Source organism: Physeter macrocephalus, chromosome 11 (assembly GCF_002837175.3).
Source record: "Physeter macrocephalus isolate SW-GA chromosome 11, ASM283717v5, whole genome shotgun sequence".
NCBI classification, from domain to species: domain Eukaryota; kingdom Metazoa; phylum Chordata; class Mammalia; order Artiodactyla; family Physeteridae; genus Physeter; species Physeter macrocephalus.
Window position 1 is genome coordinate 97,017,443 of NC_041224.1, and position 18,018 is coordinate 97,035,460.

Sequence of the window (18,018 nt, forward strand, 5' to 3'; positions counted from 1 at the left end):
CATTCACCGTAACTTCTGAACAGCCAGTACAATTTGGACCCCCAAGGTTGGCTAAATCCTAGTAGCTGAAATTTACTGCTGCACTTGAAACCAAGAGAACTAAAGAAGGATTCTGTAGAATACTTAGAAAGTTGTTAGAAATGCAAATTCTTGGGTCCTATTGGAGACCTACTGAACCAGAAACTCAGGTGAGGCCCAGAAATCTGGTTTAACAAGCCCTCCAGGTGCTTCTGATGCCTGCTAAAGTTTGAGAACTCCTGGACTAACACTGGCTGCCCTAAGACGGCCTTCAATCAAGCAATGATTTACTAAGGTCCTATGTTCATGGCAATATGCTGGGTGCTGAGCATTACGGATGCAAAAAAGAAGGCCTGATGCCCCCAAGAAACTCAGTCTATACAAGGGAACAGGGTACGTACTTATGAAAAGGTAACTGGAGACAGTTGATAGTGGGCAGTATGTGCCCAACATAGCACACAGGTGGTGCAGATGGAAGATTCCAAGGAAAGTTCAGTGAGTAGGCCCAGCTGGCAAAAGTTTAGAGCTGATTCCAACCAGGCCTTAAAGGAAGAAAAAGACGGGTGAGATGGAAGGAAAGAGAGATATTGGCACGAACAAAGGCAGGATGCTCATGAAGTGAATCACCTTGCAGGCAATGAGGCTGTTTTCTCCTCTCCTCACTATCACCATTCCTGCAGTGTTTCTTTCCTTGGGCTTCACCTTTCCTTTTTCCTGGTTATTTTCTTGCTCGCCCATAATCACATTGGGGAGGTCACAGTCGAGTGTATGCAGGTTTCTATGTGCTGTCCCTGAGCTTGGGAGTGTAGAAGGGCGTCTGAGGAACCCTTTGCCTCTGTCACGGGTGTTGTATGTGTACAGAGTGTCCGCCCAGAGCTTACACGCTGCGGTGAGACTCGGCAAGCGTAATACCTTCGGGCTCACGAGTCCTGAACACCACAAGGGCAAACCCCTCCCAAGAGTGGGCGGAGCCAGGACCTGAAGAGGCGGGCCGGCCTGCGGGGCGGAAGCTCAGAACTGGTGGCGGCGGAAGCCCGGCCCCAGCGGGGCAAGATGGCGGCGTCCAGGTGGTCCTAGGCCAAGTAGGTGGCTGGGCTAGCGGGACGGACTACAGGAGATCCCGGCGGAGGGCTCTGGTACAGGGTTTCCAGTTCTTTGTTGGAGTCTGCCCCAGTGTTTTTGATCTGGCCAGGAGCGGCCGCGGCCTCGTCGGTGCGGAGATCCTGGGCACGGCCCTCCATCCGCGGGCAGCATAGGCTGAGACACCGTGATTTCTCTTTGTTGACGCGGGTGGCCCAGGAGCGCCCGCGACCGTAGAGCCCTAGGGGCCGTTGTGGGGCCCGACAGAATATAAGTCTTGAACTGCTTTGGTGAAATTTATTCCTAAGTATTTTATTCTTTTCGATGCTATTCTAAATAGAGTTGTTTTCTTAATTTCGTTTTCTGATTGTTCTTTAATAGTGTATAGAAATACAAATGATTTTTATATATTGATCTTTTATAGCCCAAGGTTTTTAATAATTTGAATACTTTTCGGCCAGGCATGTTCCCACCAGTTTGATACCGAATCACCACTCCCCGGTATGACACATTTATCCGCCTGGCTCCTAATGACATTTTCCTTAGGTCCTCTATGGTTGTTCCTGAAAGTTTTTATCATCCACAGATTGTAAACAATCTAAGGTGGCAGTAAATATTGTTGCTGGGCTATTGACATCAGGGAGAGCTAAGTAAGGAGGGAATGGCAATAAGGTATGAATGAGGAGAAAAGAGTCCACCGAACCCTGGAAGAAGGAGCCTTTTCTGATGCACAAAAAAGAGAATCAGGGTTCAGTTGCAGAGGGCCCATCATCTTTACTGCTTCTAGGAGTAAATGAGAGTGAATTCCCTACACGGAAGCAGTGCTGGAAAGAGTCCCACGAGGGAGGCAGCTGGAGTGTCAAGATGCTGTCAAGACCAAAGCCAGGGGAGTCCGAGGTGGACCTGCTGCACTTCCAGAGTCAGTTTCTTGCAGCTGGTGCAGCCCCAGCAGTACAACTGGTGAAGAAAGGAAGTAGGAGTGGTGGTGATGCTAACCCGGACCGGCCTCCACTGCGGGATCATCGGGATGTGGTGATGCTGGACAGTGAGTGGCTGTGGGTATGAGGTTGAAAAGGAGAGCGGTACAACTTCAGGGTCTCTCCCTCTTCCTGATGTGGCTGGATTCCCCGTCATTATTTCAGAACTGTGTAACCTCTGTTGCTGCAGCCCCATTTTACATATGAAGAAACGGAGGCTCAAAGAGGTTAAATACCTTGCCCAAGGTGACACAGCTTGAGCCAGCGCTGCACAGCAGCTGCCTTTCTTTCTTTGGCTTTCCCCTAGCCCTCAGTCTCTTCTTGGGAAGATATGCGTAACCTCACATCTGGGTTTTTTTCTTTCTCAGATCTCCCAGACTTGCCCCCAGCTTTGGTTCCTGCTCCCCCAAAGAGAGCCAGGCCCAGCCCCGGCCATCCCCTGCCTGAACATGAGGACCCTGAAGAGAGGCTGAACAGGCATGATAAGCACATCACTGCTGTCTTGACTAAGATTATTGTGCGTCTCACCCTGGTTGAGTGGGGCAAGGCATCCAAGGGCAGAAAGGATGTTGCGTGTGGGTGGTGAGCCTTACTGAGCAGAGAGTGATTCAGAAAGATGGGACTTTATCCCCTGCAGTCAGGTTGGGGGCTGGTTTAGAATCACTGTGACTTAAGAAGCAAGATGGGTTCATGACTCCCTAGGGTGAGGTTCTAGTCATATAGAACTGAGGCTAGTAGGATAGGGTCCAGCCTGGGGAAGTCTCTGTATCTTCACTGCTTTGTACTTTGTTGCTGCAGGAACGAGATACAAGTTCAGTGGCTGTGAATCTGCCTGTGCCCTCTGGCGTTGCTTTCCCTCCTGTATTCCATCGCTCACAGGGGAGACAGGTAGGCAGAGGTGACCTCAGATGGTGTTTAGGGGAGGACAGTCTTGTGAGCATCATAGTGCATATTCCCCAGGTAGATAATCTTAATAATGATAAGCAATTCCATTGTTAAAACAGCACCACACTAAGCACTTTATATGCATTACTTCATTTAATCCTTATAACAGCCATGTAATATAGGTATCATTATCTCTATTTTTTGAGATGAGGAAACTGATAACTTTTGCAACACCACACATCTAATAGATAGAAGAGCCAGAAATCCAACCCAAGTCTGTCAGACTTCAAAAACCTATGCTTCTGTAGAGCCCTGCTTTCTCTGAGGACTAGGGTTGTGACCCTTGGAGATTAAGCAAGTCTCTTGTATCTCTTTGTTCCAGCGACCTTGGTATAAAGAGGTTGAGAAGAGAATGGGGTAATAAGCATCAGTCACCTGGGTTTTCTTTTTGCCCCATAGGGGAAGCCAGCAACATCTGGTAAGAAAAGTATCTTTGCCCAGGAAATTGCAGCAAGGAGAGCATCTGAAGCCAAGGTCCCACCAGTTGGAGAAGTTGCATCTACCTTGGACCCACCAGAGGGTGAGCAGGGTTTGAAGAGGTTTGGGCTCAGCCTTTTTGTAATACACATTTGTAGAGTCATCTTTGGATATACATCTTCCCGGCCTCAAATCTGAAGTGCATTTGAGCCATCTAAAGAGGAGCCATCCGATATCTCCACTTAGACTATTGAGTATGGGCAGCTTGCGTCCACATCTGGGTCTTAGGTGCCGGGAGAAGGCAGGTCATTACTTGACTGTAGGAGAAAGGAAGGGGATAGAAGTGTCTGGTAGAGACTGTAAAATAAAGACGTAGGCCAAGATTCTTTTAATGATGCAAATTACTAGCAGAAGAGCTGGGGGCAGGCCCCTGGAGGCAGACGGCTGCGTAGACATCCAACAGAAGAGTCAGAAAGTGAGATGTTTCTGAGGGAAACTTCTAAGTCCAAGGGGAAAAATGAGTAGAGAGGTCATCACCCCAACCCAGCCCCAGGATGCCCTGGAGTCTTGTGCCAAACCCAGGGGGGTCTCCACTCTGTGCCTGGGAAAACTCTGGGGCTTCCATCTGTCTCCAGAGCTAATGGGATTAGAGAAGAGGGACAGAAGGCCCAGTTGGGGTGAGGCAATGAAACTGATCGTATCCTTCTTCCAGGTGCTGCAACCTGTGAGGCACTCACACCTAGGGAGCAGGGCAGCCAGCTTCCATGGAACAGCTACAGCTTCCAGGGACCCCATCTGGTTACAGGGAAGGGGCTCAAGAGCCAGGAGGCTGAGCAGGAAGCCCAGACCATCCATGAAGAGAACGTAGCGAGACTGCAAGCCATGGCTCCAGAGGAGATCCTGCAGGAACAGCAGCGGTTACTGGCTCAGCTTGGTACGGGTACCAGCCTTTCCTGCCAAGACCGGGCTAGGAAGGGACTGTCATTTATTGAGGAAGGCTCACTGTGAGTGCCAGGCAGAGTACTTTAACGCATTTCATTTTGTCCTCAAACTGTTCCTGTTGAGGTCAGTGGTACTAACCTCATTTATTTATGAAAAGATAAAAACAAAAACAAAAAAAACTGAGGCTCAAAACTTTAAGAAATTCTCCCTCAGGTCACACAGCGTGGTACCACATCCTGTTAATGAACACCAATGAGATATAAAACCAGGTCTACCTGGTGTCATTGGCTGTTCTTAACCATTATATCATGTATACTGTACTACTGAAGTGTAGTATACACTGTATTTTGGCTGTACTCTAGTACAACTACAGGGTACTCTATTATGTGATGCTGTGCTATACTACACCTCCCTCCTAGTTTCTGTTCACCAAAACAGTAGTGCCAAGTCAATCTGTTCCAAACTATGTATCTAGCACTTACATAGAGCATACCATATATAAGTTTTGTTTTCTTTTTCTTTCTTTTTTTTTTTTTTTTTTGCTGCTCTGGGTCTTCATTGTTGTACACGGGCTTTCTCTAGTTGCAGCGAGTCGGGGCACCACTCTCTGTTGTGGTGCGCGGGCTTCTTATTGCAGCGGCTTCTCTTGTTGCAGAGCATAGGTTCTAGGCGTGCAGGCTTCGTAGTTGTGGCACACGGGCTCAGTAGTTGTGGCTTGCGGGCTCTAGAGCACAGGCTCAGTAGTTGTGGCACACGGGCTTAGTTGCTCCGCGGCATGTGGGATCTTCCCAGACCAGGGCTTGAAACTGTGTCCCCTGCATTGGCAGGTAGATTTTTAACCACTGCGCCACCAGGGAAGTCCCCATATATTAGGTTTTTAGTGAATATTTGTGCATAAATAAATAAATAAAATAGTTGAAAGTGAGAAACTATTCCCCTAAATGCCTTCTTTTTGGCCCTCGTCAACATTGATTCATTTATTCCACAGCCACTTACTTTGGGCCGCTGACCTGAAGCCAAGCACAGGGATGGGAAGACTGGCCTGGACCAGGGGACTGTGAAGAGTGGAGGGATAAGTGGGCAGGCAGGTCCCAGTGACAGATATGGGTCATCGAGGCTGCAAGAGAGCCCCGGGGGCTCAGGCGAGGGCTGGGAAGTGGCTTGTCTTGGCCTTGGCGCCCACAGACAGGCAGTATTAAGCAGATTTCAGGTGTATAGAGGCTGGGGAGGATCTGCCCCCACCCATTCTCCCCTCCACGCTCTCTTCTAGATCCCAGCTTGGTTGCCTTCTTGAGATCTCACAGCCGCACCTGTGAGCAGGCAGAAGAGAAGGCCACGGGGGAGCAGAGGCCAGGAGGTCGCTCTGCTGAGGTCACTGGAGAGGAGCCCATCATGCCAACTTCTGCCAGTGAGCCCAGGCAGGAAGACGAGCTGGAGCCAGGAGCCCCAGGTTTGGAGGAGGAGGGGACTTCTGGGGAACAAAAGTAGAGGAAAGTATTCCTTCTAGGCCTGGCAGATGGGAAGAGAGAGAATATTCTCTGTCCTTGAACGTCTAACGTTAATCTTCATTATTGGTTTGAAGTCAGTCTTCATTTGCTGATGCATATATTCTTCCTGCATGTGCTTCCTGTTTTCCTGTCCTGTTACTGCTCCTTCTCCCCCTTCCCTGGTAAGAGACAGCACAATGTGATGGCTGAATGGCCTCTCCCCCTCCAGACCATCTGCCCCCTGCCTTTACAGTAGCTGCCCCAGCTCTGGCTCCATCCATCCCGCAGTTCTTTCTGCCTCTGCTCTCAGTGTTGGGAGAATAATGGCAGGGTGGTGGGAGAGGAAGGGTCTGATGCAGGTCTTGTGAACATGCCAGACCTGAAGCAGAGAGGCCAGTGGGAGCACTCATCTTCCAGGAACTGGATGATTTTATTAGTGATTAACAAAAGAAGAATTGAATTAGGAGAGCCAGGAACCTCCTGCCCCTGGATGAACTCTAGGCCAGTTGAGCAGGTTGGGTGGGGGTTGGGTGGGGTGAGGAAGGAGGAGGATATTGCAGGTGTGTGTTTCTGTATCTTGCTCTGCTGAAGTATGGCTGCCCCCTCCTCATTGTCCCCACTCCCCTGCTCCTTTAGAAGGTCGTTACTAGAGAGTGGAGAACTGTGGTTTCCCTGCTGTATGTGGTCCTCCCTTCCTCCTCTGCTTCCTCTCTCTTCTCTTCCTTAACTCCTCTGCTTCCTCTTTCCTCTCCCAACAAATCTTCGGGGTCAGAAAGGGGCTAGAGCCCAGGACAGGGTGCGTTCTGCCATATCAGGCATTCCAGCCCCTGGGCTGTGCCATTAGTCATAGCTGAAGGCAGAGGCTGCCAGACCCTTGGGCAGAGGTGGATGTGGCAGCTGCTGGATGATGGCTGGGACCCCAGTGGATCAGTGAGCTGAGCCCCTTAGAGAATACTACTCTGCTTCCATCTCCCAGCTCTGGCACTGCCCGTGACTCCCCAGAAAGAATGGCTGCACATGGACACTGTTGAGCTGGAGAAGCTCCATTGGACCCAAGACCTACCTCCACTCCGACGGCAGCAGACTCAGGAGGTGAGGAGGGCCAGCCGGCCTACAAGGGCAAGGTGGGGTGACAGTGAGTGGGGCTGCTGTCTTGCACCCAGAACTTAGGCTTTTCTCTTCCCCCAAAAGCTGGAGAAACATCTCTCCTAGTGCTCACTCCCCTCTTCCTGCCTGGCCTCTATGGCCAGAGGAGCCCCACTTCTGGTCAGAGGTAGAGTCAGGCCCTACGTCCTGAGAGTCCTGGCATTACAGGTGAGGAATGGGTGTGGGGAATTTGCTGGTGCCCCCAGCCCATAGTTCTCTTTCTGTACCCATTAGAGGATGCAGGCCCGATTCAGTCTTCAGGGAGAGCTGCTGGCCCCCAGCGTGGACCTTCCCACCCATCTGGGCCTACACCACCATGGAGAGGAGGCGGAGGTGAGGCGTGGGGTCCAGGGAGTACTGGGCAGCTCTCAGTAAGTGCTTTTAACAACCATGTGGAGAAGGACCGCTGCTCAGCTGCCTTGGCCCTTCTGTGTACCCTATTCCAGTTCACGGCCTTGCTGTCTTTTCAGTTTTTTTTTTTTTAAGAAGATGTTGGGGGTAGGAGTTTATTAATTAATTTATTTATTTATGGCTGTGTTGGGTCTTTGTTTCTGTACGAGGGCTTTCTCTAGTTGTAGCAAGCGGGGGCCACTCTTCATCGCGGTGCACAGGCCTCTCACTACCGCGGCCTCTCTCGTTGCGGAGCACAGGCTCCAGACGCGCAGGCTCAGTAGTTGTGGCTCACGTGCCTAGTTGCTCCACGGCATGTGGGATCCTCCCAGACCGGGGCTCGAACCCGTGTCCCCTGCATTAGCAGGCAGATTCTCAACCACTGCGCCACCAGGGAAGCCCAGTTTTTTGTTTTTTTTTTTTTTTTTTAATATTTATTTATTAGTTTATTTGTTTGGCTGCACCGAGTCTTCCTTGTGGCATGCGGGATCTTCGTTGCTGCATGGGGGATCTAGTTCCCTGACCATGAATCGAACCTGGGCCCCCTGCATTGGGAGCACAGAGTCTTAACCACTGGACCACCAGGGAAGTCCCCTAACGTTAATCTTCATTATTGGTTTGAAGTCAGTCTTCATTTGCTGATGCATATATTCTTCCTGCATGTGCTTCCTGTTTTCCTGTCCTGTTACTGCTCCTTCTCCCCCTTCCCTGGTAAGAGACAGCACAATGTGATGGCTGAATGGCCTCTCCCCCTCCAGACCATCTGCCCCCTGCCTTTACAGTAGCTGCCCCAGCTCTGGCTCCATCCATCCCGCAGTTCTTTCTGCCTCTGCTCTCAGTGTTGGGAGAATAATGGCAGGGTGGTGGGAGAGGAAGGGTCTGATGCAGGTCTTGTGAACATGCCAGACCTGAAGCAGAGAGGCCAGTGGGAGCACTCATCTTCCAGGAACTGGATGATTTTATTAGTGATTAACAAAAGAAGAATTGAATTAGGAGAGCCAGGAACCTCCTGCCCCTGGATGAACTCTAGGCCAGTTGAGCAGGTTGGGTGGGGGTTGGGTGGGGTGAGGAAGGAGGAGGATATTGCAGGTGTGTGTTTCTGTATCTTGCTCTGCTGAAGTATGGCTGCCCCCTCCTCATTGTCCCCACTCCCCTGCTCCTTTAGAAGGTCGTTACTAGAGAGTGGAGAACTGTGGTTTCCCTGCTGTATGTGGTCCTCCCTTCCTCCTCTGCTTCCTCTCTCTTCTCTTCCTTAACTCCTCTGCTTCCTCTTTCCTCTCCCAACAAATCTTCGGGGTCAGAAAGGGGCTAGAGCCCAGGACAGGGTGCGTTCTGCCATATCAGGCATTCCAGCCCCTGGGCTGTGCCATTAGTCATAGCTGAAGGCAGAGGCTGCCAGACCCTTGGGCAGAGGTGGATGTGGCAGCTGCTGGATGATGGCTGGGACCCCAGTGGATCAGTGAGCTGAGCCCCTTAGAGAATACTACTCTGCTTCCATCTCCCAGCTCTGGCACTGCCCGTGACTCCCCAGAAAGAATGGCTGCACATGGACACTGTTGAGCTGGAGAAGCTCCATTGGACCCAAGACCTACCTCCACTCCGACGGCAGCAGACTCAGGAGGTGAGGAGGGCCAGCCGGCCTACAAGGGCAAGGTGGGGTGACAGTGAGTGGGGCTGCTGTCTTGCACCCAGAACTTAGGCTTTTCTCTTCCCCCAAAAGCTGGAGAAACATCTCTCCTAGTGCTCACTCCCCTCTTCCTGCCTGGCCTCTATGGCCAGAGGAGCCCCACTTCTGGTCAGAGGTAGAGTCAGGCCCTACGTCCTGAGAGTCCTGGCATTACAGGTGAGGAATGGGTGTGGGGAATTTGCTGGTGCCCCCAGCCCATAGTTCTCTTTCTGTACCCATTAGAGGATGCAGGCCCGATTCAGTCTTCAGGGAGAGCTGCTGGCCCCCAGCGTGGACCTTCCCACCCATCTGGGCCTACACCACCATGGAGAGGAGGCGGAGGTGAGGCGTGGGGTCCAGGGAGTACTGGGCAGCTCTCAGTAAGTGCTTTTAACAACCATATGGAGAAGGACCGCTGCTCAGCTGCCTTGGCCCTTCTGTGTACCCTATTCCAGTTCACGGCCTTGCTGTCTTTTCAGTTTTTTTTTTTTTAAGAAGATGTTGGGGGTAGGAGTTTATTAATTAATTTATTTATTTATGGCTGTGTTGGGTCTTTGTTTCTGTACGAGGGCTTTCTCTAGTTGTAGCAAGCGGGGGCCACTCTTCATCGCGGTGCACAGGCCTCTCACTACCGCGGCCTCTCTCGTTGCGGAGCACAGGCTCCAGACGCGCAGGCTCAGTAGTTGTGGCTCACGTGCCTAGTTGCTCCACGGCATGTGGGATCCTCCCAGACCGGGGCTCGAACCCGTGTCCCCTGCATTAGCAGGCAGATTCTCAACCACTGCGCCACCAGGGAAGCCCAGTTTTTTGTTTTTTGTTTTTTTTAATATTTATTTATTAGTTTATTTGTTTGGCTGCACCGAGTCTTCCTTGTGGCATGCGGGATCTTCGTTGCTGCATGGGGGATCTAGTTCCCTGACCATGAATCGAACCTGGGCCCCCTGCATTGGGAGCACAGAGTCTTAACCACTGGACCACCAGGGAAGTCCCTGTCCTTTCAGTTCTTAGGCTTGAAATCTTTCTCCTTGTTCCCTCACATTCCAGTCAGTCACCAGAACTTGCCAGTTCTGTCTGTCACCTCCCCACAGTGCTTCCTCGATCAGAGGCTTGATCCCTCTGGTCTGTTCAGTTGCCATGTTCCACTCACTCCGTCATGCCATTCGCTCACTCCCCCACAGGGCTGCCGTAGTGATTTCCCCTCGCCCAAATCAGGCTGTCCCTTGCCTCAGAAAGTTTCCTCTCTCAGGGAGTTCTCCCAGAATAAGGTCTTGGCTCCTCAGCACGACAGAACAGCCTTCCACCATCTGTCCCCGCTGACCCCACAGCTCTGCGTCCCTCACTTCTGTTGCACATTCTGTTGCCTCCCCACCACGTACCCGCTGCGCTCAAGGACCTCCAGGGCTCAGTTCCTGAAGCCCGCTCCAGGGAACACCTTTCCCCTCTCTCCATGCTGGGCCATCAGAGCTCTACCCACCCACTGAGACCACATCACTTTTCCAGGTGCCCCTTCTCTCTCTCCTGTTCTCTGGTTGCAAATTAAATACCGATTACTACATTCCTCCCAAACTGCCTTATGCTGTGGTTACTTGTGCGCCAGTCTTATTTTCTTTATCAGTTTGAGGCTCCACGGAGAGCAGAGGCAAGAGACATCACTTACTTTTCTTTGTCTTCAACTTGACACCTGACTCGGTGCATGGCAGATAAGGGTTGCCACGTATTTGTTGGTGGGTGCTGCCCTGTGTCTTGGCTCCTTCTGACTTCTTGTCCCTGTTCCAGAGAGCAGGGTACTCCCTTCAGGAGCTGTTCCACCTGACGCGCAGCCAGGTGTCCCAGCAGAGAGCACTAGCGCTGCATGTGTTGGCCCAGGTCATTGGCAGGGTGAGTGGACTGTTGGCCTCGTCCTGCCCGCCCCCCTCCCCTTAGACTTTCCCACCTCCTGCCTGTTTCACTCTGACTCACTGGCCCATACACCAGCTGTCTGTGGGTCACACTGAGAAAAGGACAAACCCAGGGTCCTAGCTGGACAAGTGAAGGGTTTAGGACAGAGACTGTAACTTCAGCATATTCAGCAAGGTTTTATCCTCCTGCCCTCAAGGCCCAGGTTGGCGAGTTTGGGGACCGGCTAGTGGGCAGTGTCTTGCGCCTCCTTTTGGATGCTGGTTTCCTCTTCCTGCTGCGCTTCTCTCTGGATGACAGAGTGGATGGGGTCATCGCAGCTGCTGTCCGGGCTCTTCGGGCTCTGCTGGTGGCTCCTGGAGATGAGGTACAACAGGCATAGGAATGAGGCTTCGAGGCATTAGGGTCCCTACTCCTCCTGCTGGGCCTGCCCTCATTGATGAGGCTTTGCCGGGCAGAGCACAGAATGGGGTGGCTGTGTCACCACCTTCTAAAGGCCCCAAAGCCTAGGAGCCTTGCCTCTCTGTCCTTTGTGCGTGGCTTTTGCCCTCTACTTCTGGACCCGCTTTCTGGCCTGATCCCTTCTTCCTCTTCCCACCTTCACACTCTTTCCTCTGGCAGGAGCTCCTCGATAGCACCTTCTCTTGGTACCATGGAGCTTTGGTGTTCCCTCTGATGCCCAGCCAGGAGGACAAGGAGGACGAGGATGAGGATGAAGAGCCCCCAGCAGAAAAGGCAAAAAGGAAGAGCCCAGAGGAAGGAAACCGGCCTCCATCTGATGTGGCCCGACATGACGTCATCAAGGTAAAAGTGCTGGGGCAGCTGCACTGGTCCCATGACCTCCAGGGCCAGCACATGTTGGGCAGGAGGGATCATCAAGGCCTGGGGTCCAGTTGCATTTGGTAGTGGGTTTGTGTCTCTGATCCTCAGGGGCTCCTGGCCACCAACCTGCTGCCTCGGCTACGCTACTTGCTGGAGGTGACCTGCCCAGGACCTTCTGCGGTCCTTGACATCCTGGCTGTGCTCATCCGCCTGGCCCGGCATTCCCTGGAGTCAGCCACAAGGGTGAGAAAGAGAAGGAGGCGGGGACTGGGCAAAGAGCCTAGCTAGGCCTGGTCTTGACCCTCAGCCTCCCTACCTCCCTTTTCCTCCTGGCCTGCACAGGTCCTGGAGTGCCCTCGGCTGATAGAGACTGTGATTCAAGAGTTCCTGCCCACCAGCTGGTCCCCTATGGGGGTGAGGCCTACCCTCAGTCTACACAGAATGCCCTGTGCTCCTGCCATGAAACTTCTTCGTGTCCTGGCCTCGGCTGGTAGGAATATTGCTGCCCGGCTGGTAAGCAGAACACAGGGCAAGGGATGGGGGCTTGAGACAGGGCTGGGTTGGGAGCTAAGCATAGCCCCTGCACTCTGGGTGGCCCAGTCATGCCATCTTTCTCTTCGTATCTGTTCCAGTTGCCTAGAAATGGAACAGAAACCCCCAGGCAGGAACCTAGTCACCTGGAGCCTAGTGTATCCTGTAGGCCTGCTCTGCTCTCATTATGTGAAGGGAAGGTTCCCTGTTCCCTGGACCCAGGCCAGAAGGGCCACATACAAATAGGCATAGCCAAGGTGCCCAGCAAGTGCTTGCTAAAAAGGAGGGAAGGAGAGAGGAAGGGAGGGATGGATGAGATAGTTTCACCCTAGCCCAGAATTATGACCCTCTGGCACCAGAGGGGCCTCAACAGGGATGAGTTGAGCCAGTCTCTGTAGTGAGAGAACCTGAGGCTTGGACCTCTTCGGGCTCCCAGCTGATCCTAATCCCCAGACTCTCTGCCCAACCCCAGCTGAGTGGCTTTGATCTCCGGAGTCGCCTGTGCCGCTTTATAGCTGAGGCTCCCCAGGATCTGGCCTTGCCCCCAGAGGAAGCCGAGACACTGAGCACTGAGGCCTTCCGTCTGTGGGCCGTGGCAGCCTCCTACGGCCAGGGTGGTGACCTTTACAGGTGAGGAGAGACAAGGGTAGGCTCCCTCACAGACCCCTCCAGCTCTGCACTCTGGCTTTGCTCAAGGTTCAAGCTCGGGGGGAGGCTGAGTATGAGAAAGAGGTGATTCTGGGAGAAAGGAAGAAAATTTGGGAGTCAGGACTAGCCGGGGGAGAGTGGAACAAAGCTGGGTTAACCACATTCTGTGCACCCCAGCTTGGTATCTTGGTGAAATCAGATTTAAATTCCCTCTTGTGGTGGAAGCCTTGAGGGGCTACCTCCTTCCCTTCAGCCCCCAGCCTTCCTTCTTGAAACCTTCCCAGAGTCCCCAGCCCTGGGCCTCCCTCCTGCTCCTCCTCAGCCAGACTGCAGATGCCCGGGGCCGAGCCTTGCTTTGTGTCTTCTGTTTCCATCTCCCTTCTCACACTGAAGGGCGGTCCTTCTCCCCACTTACCAGGGAGCTGTACCCTGTGCTGACGCGAGCCCTGCAGGCTGTGCCGAAGGAGCTCAGCAGCCCCTCCCCTCAGCCCCTGGCTCTGCAGAGGGCAGCCTCACTGCTCACCGTCCTCACCCAGCTGACCCTAGCAGCCGGTAGCACCGCCCCTGAGCCCAGAAGGTAGGCTCTAGCCCTGAGCCGCTGGCGGTGACATCCTGTCAGGAGCTCTGGGACCGGTGGGAGTGCTCCTCCACAGGGAGAGGGCGGCCAGAGCTTAGAGGGGAGTCCAGGCAGCCAGATCCTCACTGTGGCCCCTTGTGGCTCTTCTATAGTGACTCTGCTGAGGCCAGTCTGTCATCCACTCCTTCCTCAATCACTTGGACGCAGGTGTCTGGGCTCCAGCCTCTTGTGGAGCCTTGTCTAAGACAGACCTTGAAGTTGCTGCCCAGACCTGAGATGTGGACTGCCCTTGGCCCAGTGCCCACTGCCTGTCTGCTCTTCCTGGATGCTTACTACCAGGCCTGGAGCCAGCAGGTGAGTGTTGCCTGCCTGCCTTCCACGCTGCCCTGGGTGCCCTGCCTTCATCTTAGCATTCCACCCTCGTTCTCCCTCTGTCTCCGCCTCTCCGTACCTCCCTCCCCATTTCCACCTTTTCCCTCCTACCTTTCTTCCTCTTTCCACCTCCACGTCCAATGGAGCTTCCAAGGAGTCGTGTTGGTAGGGACCATAGAACCCCAAACAGCAGCTCGGCCTCCCTGGAGCCTTTATGCTCTCTCAAGACCCTAGACAGTGGGTGCCAGAGCAACCTCAGGGTCTTCTCTGCCTCTGGAAGGGGCAGAAGTCAGAAGCCTCTAAACACTGACTCTTGGCCACTTGGAATCATGGACTTGGCCTGGGTTCACGGGGTCCAGGAGAATGGGGGTCCTGGGCCATCAGCCCAGTGAGTGTCTTGGTCTTCCAGCCAGGCTTGTGCCCAGGGGATTGGCTTCAGGACACGGAGCGCCTGTCGGAGGAGCTGCTGCTGCCCCTGCTGAGCCAGCCCGCTCTGGGCAGACTGTGGCATTCGCTGGGGTGTGTACTGTGTGCGGTTGTGGAGACGGGGGTGGGGCGGGGAGGCGGCAGTTTCGCTCCTTGTGTTCCTACGCCTGGCTCCCTGGTCCATCCCAGGTGGAACCCCCCAGCCTGAGAGAAACCTGAATCCCTAGCAGGCAGCCACTGGGGGCTCCAGGGAACGTGGGCACTGTCCGCACGGCCACGTTTCCGCTAGCCTTGGTCGCAGACCAAGCAGCTGTTTCCAGCCCGGCACATGTCAGGCCAGAGCCCCCCCTCAGTGTCTCCATTCTGCTTCCAGGTGCTGCTCCCCTCTCTGCAACCCACAGTCCTGTGCTCCGGCCCCTGAAGCTCTCCCCAGCCTGGTGTCACTGGGCTGCGCAGGAGGCCACCCTCCTCTTAGTCTGGCTGGCTCAGCCTCCCCCTTCCCATTCCTCACAGCCCTCCTCTCTCTTTTCAACACCCTGGGCTGGATCCACAAGGGGCTGTGTGGCCAGGTGAGCACTGGGCGCCTGGTTAGGGGGGCAGGGGACCAAGATGGCAGGAGTCAGAAAGGGGAAGGGCGCCCCTTGGGGAAGAGAGGCCTCTTCTGCCAGCACCCATTTCTCTGAGTTTAGCTGGGGAAGGGGCAGCTGGGGAGCCCTAGAGGGCATCAAAGTCACCTTGTGAATCTGAAGCTTGCTTTTCCTCAGCTGGCTGCCGTATTGGCTGCCCCAGGACTGCAGAACTACTTCCTCCAATGTGTGGCTCCTGTGGCTGCTCCACACCTCACACCCTTCTCCGCATGGGCCCTGCGCCACGAGTACCACCTGCAGCACCTGGCGCTCGCCCTGGCCCAGAGAGCGGTGGGTGCTCCCAACCCCCATCCCTCTGTCCACGCCCCTCCCCATTATCCCCATCCTGCTTCTCTGGAGCTTGTGCTGCTTCTGGCAAGCCATGCAGTTCTACTTGCCTGCAGACATGCCCAGGCCCTGTGCCCGTCAGCATATATTCTCTTCCTCACTTCTCTTTGCTTTGTCCCCGCTCACCCTCTCTGCCTACTCCTCCCCCTTCCCCCCTTTTCTGTCCACAGGCAACACTCCAGCCAGTGTCAGCCACCAGTGCTGCCCTCTATCACGGCATGGCCTTGGCCCTGCTGAGCCGGCTGCTGCCCGGAAGCGAGCACCTCGCCCATGAGCTACTGCTGAGCTGTGTGTTCCGGCTGGAGTTTCTCCCGTAAGTCCAGGGTTGGTGGCATCAACTGAGCCCTTTGAGAGGCTGCTGTGGTGGTTGACAGAGCAGCCCTGAATTTGGGGCCAGGAGACCTGGGTTTCATTCTTTCTTCCATGGATTACGCTTAACCTGTCTGAGTTTCCATTTCCTCATTAGTAAAGTGAGGATGAGGATAATATGCTAGAGTATTATTATGAGACTTCTGTGACTGTATGGCTGAAAAATGGTTATAAACTAGCTGTATGCTTATAATAGCTAACAGTTACCCAGTGCTTACTCCTTGTCCGATACTCCCTTAACCGTTTGTCTCTATTTTAATTGTTTTACCTGTACCATGAGATGTGTATTATTATCATTATTATCCCCACTTTACTCTGAGAAAACTGAGGCACAGAGAAGTTCTGTAAACTTGCACCTAGGTAACTGGCTCTAGTGCCCATCCTCTTAACTGCTATACACACTACATGGAAGGTTATTAGGGGAACAGGGAGGAGCAGGATTGGACCTAGGAGCCTCTGGGAAACCCTGGAGAGCTGGCATGGCCTTGTGGGTTCTAGCCCTCATTTTTGGCTTTTGGGTTCTATTACAGGGAAGGAGCATCAGGGGGTCCGGAGGCAGCCGACTTCTCTGACCGGCTGTCCTTAGGGAGCGGCGGGGACCTTGGGTGTGAGCGAGGGACTCTACTAGCTCAGGCCTGCCAGGACCTCCCCAGCATCCGCAGCTGCTACCTGACCCACTGCTCACTGGCCCGAGCCAGCCTGCTAGCCTCTCAAGCCTTGCACCGAGGGGAGCTCCAGCAAGTCCCAGCCCTGCTGCTCCCTGTGGCTAAGGAGCCTCTGCTGCCCACTGACTGGCCTTTCCTGCCATTGATTCAACTCTACCACCGGGCCTCAGACAGCCCCTCGGGGCTCCCTCCTGCTGACACTGTGGGCACAGCCATGCGGGCCCTGCAGTGGGTGCTAGTCCTGGAGAGCTGGCGCCCCCAGGCCCTCCGGGCTGTGCCTCCTGCTGCCCGCCTGGCACGGCTCATGTGTGTGTTCTTGGTGGACAGTGAATTGTTCCGGGAGACCCCAATACAACGTCTGGTGGCAGCCCTCCTGGCCCGGCTCTGCCAGCCTGAAGTCCTACCAAACCTCAACCTGGATTGCCCACTTCCTGGCCTGACGTCTTTCCCGGATCTCTACGCCAACTTCCTGGAGCATTTTGAGGCTGTGTCTTTTGGGGACCACCTCTTTGGGGCCCTGGTTCTCCTCCCCCTGCAGCGTCGGTTCAGCGTCACCTTGCGCCTTGCCCTCTTTGGGGAGCACGTAGGAGCCTTGCGAGCTCTGGGCCTGCCTCTGACCCAGGTACTTTCTCAGCCCAGCAGGGCCCACCATGGGCATCCTGTCCTGGGCCTTGGAGGCAGTCCTGAGCCGCGGGGAGCTTTGGTGGGCCTCAGGTTCCTTATCTTACCTCTTGGAGGCTTTGAGGAGATTAATAGAATACGTGAAAATGGTTTACTGTGGTGTCTGGCATACAGTAGGTGTTCGTTATTATTAAAAAGGCACAGCTCCTTGCTCATGAGGTGCTACAGTCTAGATATGAGATGTACTAAAACCAACATAGTTCTCAGGTATTCAGATTCTAGGTGTTAAGTCAGGATTCAGAGAAGGGAAAGATCAAAGTGGGCTTCCCACGAGGAGAAGCCTTTGTGGAAGAAGTGGGGATTGATCTGGGCATGGAAAATTGGGTAGAATTTGGATTGTTAAGGAGAAAGATAGAATGTACCTAGTGGAACAGCATAAGCAAAAGCTCAGAGGCAGGAAGGAATATGACAGGATGGGAAGAGGAAGGAGTCTGTGAAAGATATCAGCTTGGGAATTTGTTGGAAACAAAGCTAATAAAGTCTTAGAGGGCCTCAGATATCAGGCTAAGGAGTTAAACTTGTAAGCTGTAAAGAGTTACTAATTTTTTTAAGATTTGTTTTTTTATTTTCATTATAACCTATTTTGGTAAGCTTGAAATATAAACGTTTTAATATACGTATGTAAGATATAAATGTATATTTTGTATAAAAAACTAAAAAGAAATTATAAAATAGTTTTAAGAATTAAAAAGAACATTACAGGGAATTCCCTGGGGGTCCAGTGGTTAGGATTCCACGCTCTCACTGCCAAGGGCCTGGGTTCAATCCCTGGTCAGGGAACTAAGATCCCACATGCCACGTGGTGTGGCCAGAAAAAGAATAGATTAAGTAAAATAAAGAACTTTACAGTTATCCATAATCCCACTGCCCAGTAGTAATTTTTTTTTTTTTTTTTTTTTTTTTTTTTTGCGGTACGCGGGCCTCTCACTGTTGTGGCCTCTCCCGTTGCGGAGCACAGGCTCCGGACGCACAGGCTCAGTGGCCATGGC

At 53.3% G+C, this 18,018-nt stretch overlaps 1 protein-coding gene across 3 annotated transcripts in view; it reads left to right on the forward strand.

The window, feature by feature from the left end:
* The first annotated feature begins 1,068 nt into the window (after positions 1-1,068).
* The window catches only part of RPAP1 (RNA polymerase II associated protein 1), an 18,856-nt gene continuing 1,906 nt past the window's right edge, over positions 1,069-18,018 (forward strand). The window contains exons 1-21 of one of the 3 annotated variants that reach the window (XM_007111712.4): positions 1,069-2,143; positions 2,444-2,592; positions 2,874-2,963; positions 3,420-3,540; positions 4,150-4,371; positions 5,650-5,829; positions 6,843-6,958; positions 7,247-7,345; positions 10,845-10,946; positions 11,164-11,331; positions 11,586-11,768; positions 11,895-12,029; positions 12,129-12,299; positions 12,790-12,947; positions 13,384-13,542; positions 13,695-13,896; positions 14,324-14,433; positions 14,714-14,909; positions 15,105-15,257; positions 15,485-15,627; positions 16,214-16,970. In XM_007111712.4, the coding sequence (XP_007111774.2) occupies positions 1,777-2,143; positions 2,444-2,592; positions 2,874-2,963; positions 3,420-3,540; positions 4,150-4,371; positions 5,650-5,829; positions 6,843-6,958; positions 7,247-7,345; positions 10,845-10,946; positions 11,164-11,331; positions 11,586-11,768; positions 11,895-12,029; positions 12,129-12,299; positions 12,790-12,947; positions 13,384-13,542; positions 13,695-13,896; positions 14,324-14,433; positions 14,714-14,909; positions 15,105-15,257; positions 15,485-15,627; positions 16,214-16,970 (3,981 nt within the window). In that variant the 5' untranslated portion in view covers positions 1,069-1,776. Of the gene's footprint in view, positions 2,144-2,443; positions 2,593-2,873; positions 2,964-3,419; positions 3,541-4,149; positions 4,372-5,649; positions 5,830-6,842; positions 6,959-7,246; positions 7,346-8,057; positions 8,114-8,750; positions 9,024-9,311; positions 9,411-10,844; positions 10,947-11,163; positions 11,332-11,585; positions 11,769-11,894; positions 12,030-12,128; positions 12,300-12,789; positions 12,948-13,383; positions 13,543-13,694; positions 13,897-14,323; positions 14,434-14,713; positions 14,910-15,104; positions 15,258-15,484; positions 15,628-16,213; positions 16,971-18,018 lie in introns of those variants that run through there. The other 2 variants (XM_055088309.1, XM_024118299.3) reach the window with 2 other exon arrangements.